Genomic DNA, 5,000 nt, shown 5'->3' on the forward strand with positions numbered 1-5,000 from the left:
AACAGCTTGAGTGCCTCTCCAACTTTGAAATAATGTTTATGTTCAAACAAAAACAAAAAATCGACGAGATCCGTCACTTGGACGTCGCGAAATAAAAGGCAAAGCTAAACGTCACCTCCTTGCAGGGCGACTATAAAGATAAGCGTCGTCTCCCGCGAGATTGTCAGGAGGAAAGAACGATTACGGTGAGTCTGTGGGCGCGAGGTTGTCGTAAAGCGGCGGCGACGCGCGTTCTTGGCGTGCCCGAAGACGTGAACCTTCGCCTTGGTTCACTTCCATCGGAACTAATGACTTAGGTCCCCCGTCTGACGTCTCTCCCCTTCTTCCCCTCCCCTCCCCCAAGGAAACCTGGGGAACTGCGTCGAGAGGAGGAGGAGGAGGAGGAGAAGGCAGGGGGGAGGGGAAGGGGTGGGGAGGCACCCGAATTCACTACGGTCTCCGAGTAAGATATATGCTCGCGAGGAACAATGCCGACGTGTCTGAACTATCTTGCAGGGCCACGGCATTCGACTGTTCTGCGACGTAAACACGCGACACCTGTGAGTGTGTGTGTCGAGGGAGGAGGAAGAGAGAGGGAGAGAATAATAAGAAGAGAGACGGGGGAATAAACAGGAGGTAGAATAGAAAGAGAGAGAGAAAAAAAATGCAACAGAAAAAGAACCTCAAGAAGAATACCACGAAAATTTCAATTTCTGTTCGAGGCGGCAATCACCGGCCACCGATCGCACCTCATTATCGCCTTAATTACCAACACTTACAAACAACAACACGGCCAAATCATGGCGGAAAAATGTAGCAACCGAGGGGAAAAAGCTTCATGAAAGATGGAGAAAGGGGACAAGTGATCGCTCTCCGAGAGCCTTTGCACATCTCTTTTGGGGCGTCTTCAATCTTAGGTAAAAGCCCTTAGTGCTTTCTTTATTTCATTCCTCACGGCAGAGGCGGATGCTTCGGGGGTCGTTAACGATGGCCATAAAGTAAGCAGTTGAGGCTGCAGTAGTGACGTGAGCCGAGAGAGATCGGCGGTTAGGTTAAACTGTCGCTAACGAGGGACCATTATCGAGCCCAGTTCACATTAAACGGTGCAGAGGCCCTTGTTAACTACCATAACAGTAGCAGGAAGTAAGAAACGTCGGGTATTCCTCCTGTTAACTGCTAAAACAATGTACCATTATTTTTTGAAGTCCAGTTCTTGACATCAATAGATGTTCAAGGATATTCAATTAGCGCAGAGGTCGACTTGTTCCCGAAATTGTTTCCTCTTTGTCCCTCCGAAAAAAAAGGATATAAATTAAACACATAATGCAAAAATGACGAGCGAGATGCTCTAAATCCTACCAGCTTATTTTGGCTTCCCTTAGATCCTTGCATTCAACATAGTGCAATGTCGACGTTGAAAGAATTGCAGTTGCTTTCAGAATACTTCCCGTTGTGTGTTTTAAAATCTATTTACTATTTACCGACGACTCAAGACAATTAGAAAAGCATACAAGTATTCGTTGAATTATGACCGGTTCGTTTCTTCGATGAATTTTCCTTCAAATTCCTTCACTGCACTTCCCTTCTTCTAAAAAAAGAAAAAGAAAAAAAAAAGTTTTTCCCTTACGAATTCAATCTCGCTCTCGGAGTCAATAACTTTCTGACGTTTCAAAATAACATATTTAGAAATCATAAGTTTACAAAGAAACGAGACAGCGAGCGCATCTTGCTTGTCTTTCCGAGGCCCGAGTCCCTTTCTCTTCAAAGAAATAACACGAGATCAAATGCAAGAAGGCAGGGGACTAAAATACGAAGCGAACAAAGACAGTAATGGAAGGCGGGCAGACGAGACGGCGAGCTTAAATAAACGACGACATATTGAGGACATAATACATGATGGTAAACGAGTCAAAATTAATGGTAGAGGGAGGAGACCGTGTGAGGGAGTGACGGCGCGTTGGGACACACACACACAGGCACATACGCGCGCACACGAACACACACACACACACACACACACACACACACACACATACACACAGTTACTTACTCACTCACGCTCTCACACACACACACACACACACACACACACACATACAATATATACATACACGCAAAAAAGACACACATGGCAGGGTGAAAGAGAACATTAACACCTGTGTACGTAAAAAATAGGTTAAAAAACCTTTTGCAACCGTCTGCTCCCTACTGATGGATATCCAGAAAGTTTTCCATGTATTGTACAGCCGCTTGGGTGTCCAGTGGCGAGGCAAATACATTTGAATTCATAAAATTTGATATAAAATGGAACATCCTCGCACCTTCTCGAAAACGAATACAGAAAATGTAGTAATTTATATATATTTTTTTAAACAAGTTATATCCTCTATGGCGATTTTTAGGACAGTAACTACTTCAGAGCCAAGTTTGCAGGTACCCAAAACAAAAATTAACCATATGCAAAACAGTACAAACTATCGCAATAAAACACCCTACTTTGGATTCCCTCATTATAACTATTTGCACATATATAAAACACAAGCCGAATGCTATCCTTTTATAGCACTATTCACATGCTAATTCCGTGCCAAGAATTCTTATAATTACGAGCAGCATGATATACGAGCCACAACGCCACACAGAGTAATTAGCAGGCCGACTACCGTGCTACTGCCGGAGCCACTGAGCCTTCTATCGCGTTACTGTCGCTACCCACACGTTTATTACAGATTAGAACAGTTACCCCTCGCAGCCGTATTATTTAGGACCACAGGGGTGACTTAAGCATTCTTAGCACGTCGGCAGCTCGCGGTTTATGGAGCCTCTTCGCGGGGGCTTCTTCCATTCGGCCAAGCGATTGTCCCGAGGCTCCGGCGTCCGACCTCCGCTCGCGGCGACGCAGCGCCCGGGCGATTCGGCTCCGAAATAGACCGCTCGCAGCGTCGCTTGGATGTTTTCCCTTCGGCCGTCTGGGCGTGTGCGAAGCGACTAGGTCAGGGAGGGGATCTGCTTTTGATACTTGCTTACATTACAAGTTTAATGGATACAGAAACACACATGCACGCACGCAAGCAAGCACACACATACACACATTCTTTTTTCTCTTACTATGTCTCGTCTGTACATCTCTCAGTCCCATGACTTGGTGTTCGTGGAGAAAGGGCGTTTTTATTAGTCGTATCTCCCCCCCCCCCTCCCCTCAAAAAAAAAGAAGAAAAAAAATCTAAATAATATCTCGTCTCTGCCATAATGACTCTTCCCTGGCGCCATAACGTGCTGTGAGTTATTATAATGTCGTGTTACCTTCTGGCGGTGCCGTGCCCAGCCACCTTATGTCGGGCATACTGTGGCAGCGGGGAGAGCGGATGATAATGCGGACGCTATTTCCTGATCGGTAGCAGTGATCTTTATATGATAAATGCAGTTAGGTCAATCTGATTTCAATGGAGGAGGGGGAAAGTTAATAGGAGTAAGAAGAAGAGAAATAACACGAAGAAAAAAAAACAATGAACAACAGCAAGCAGCAAGAGCATTCCGCTTACCTGCAAGACGCGCTTGGACAGTCCGGTCTTCTGCGACAGTTGCTTGAGGTCCTTGGCGTCGGGGTTGTGGTTGAGGGCGAAGTACGCCTTCATGGTCCGCAGTTGGTGGTGCTTGAAGGACGTCCGGATCCTTTTGGTTCGCACGGACTGGCAGGGCGTCCCCATCGGCCCGTACACGCCCTCGGGGTCGTAGCCGCCTGGGATGTCTGAGGGGAGAGAGAAGGGGGATGCTTAGTGGCGAGGACTAAGATGCCGTCGTAGGATATATGCGTCTCCTGATTCAGGCGTAGGAGGCATGTGTCTGCTAAGACAAGGAGGTGATGCACAGAAGAGTTAGGGGCCTCACACACACACACACACACACACACACACACACACACACACACACACACACACACTGCATTCACATCTGCGTCAACACAATTATGGTGCAAAAAACGAGGAAAAATCCAGGTAAAACAGAAGTTGTGTGCAAGGGACGGAGGGAGTTGAGGGGGTGGGGTGGGGTGGGGGTGGGGTGTAGGCCCTCCCAATGCAAGACTCATCGACAGCTGCAGGAACATTGGGTCTCACGCTATCGCCTCTCGCTTATCAGCTGATATCATGAATGACTGGGAACGGGGGTGGGGGGTGGGGGGGTAGTGCGATGTGGAAGTAAAGGGAGGGAGGGAGGTATAGGGGCGACGAGAAATTGTTGATTTAACTTCTACGTCTCCTCTTTCTATTTCAAATTTATCAGTGTTTGTATGTGAACTCAAGACACAGATTTGTGCGTGTGCGTGTCCTGGTCCATGTGCGTGTGTTTATGCATGTGTACGTTCCTGGGCGCGTGTCTGTCCGCGCGCGTGCAAATCTAAGCAAATGTTCTGAACGTGTTTTGCGTAAAATAATTATTTTTGTCAACTTCCGCAAACTGAAGTAAAAGAAAATATAAAAACGTTTGAAATTTTCAGAAAAAAATAACTCAATATTACTCGCACCTTTCATCTGCACTATCAATTTGTATCTATATATATTATGCTACAAACCCAGCGACATGCCACGCCTTCGAACGCGCATTTTACTTGCTGTTTAATTACATCATTTGGTATTCACATTATGTTATTTTTGAGGAATAAATCAGATTAATCTAATCATACATTGATATTTAGTCTCTCTCTCTCTCTCTCTCTCTCTCTTTCTCTTTTCCCTTCACCTACTCCCCGTCTCTCTTCTTTTCCTCTCAGGTAGACTTGATCTGAATGCTTCCCTTCCCCCTTCAGCCCCTCCACTCCCTCCTCCCTTCCCTCCCCCATAGACTTCCATCGCCCTAAAGGCCCAACTTTAAGACTATTATAGTATTACAAATAATGGGATCTGTGCACACAAAATACACTGGTCCCTTTCATCCCGCTGGTGTTGTGAGGAGGGACGACATCGCGATGGGGGTCCGCGCCAAGGGGAAGGAGGGAAGGAGGGAGGGAGGGAAGGAGGGAGAGA

The 5,000-nt window shown here is 46.6% G+C and overlaps 1 protein-coding gene across 1 annotated transcript in view; it reads right to left on the bottom strand.

The window, feature by feature from the left end:
* The window catches only part of LOC122258942 (LIM/homeobox protein Lhx9), a 117,376-nt gene that overhangs the window by 13,479 nt on the left and 98,897 nt on the right, over positions 1 to 5,000 (bottom strand). The window contains exon 6 of the mRNA XM_043025249.2: positions 3,522 to 3,727. Coding sequence (XP_042881183.1) covers positions 3,522 to 3,727 — 206 coding nt within the window. The remainder of the gene's footprint in view (positions 1 to 3,521; positions 3,728 to 5,000) is intronic.

The sequence above is a fragment of the Penaeus japonicus genome, unplaced genomic scaffold (assembly GCF_977035675.1).
Source record: "Penaeus japonicus unplaced genomic scaffold, GWHDUDI00000001_assembly GWHDUDI00000001, whole genome shotgun sequence".
Classification (NCBI taxonomy): Eukaryota; Metazoa; Arthropoda; class Malacostraca; order Decapoda; family Penaeidae; genus Penaeus; species Penaeus japonicus.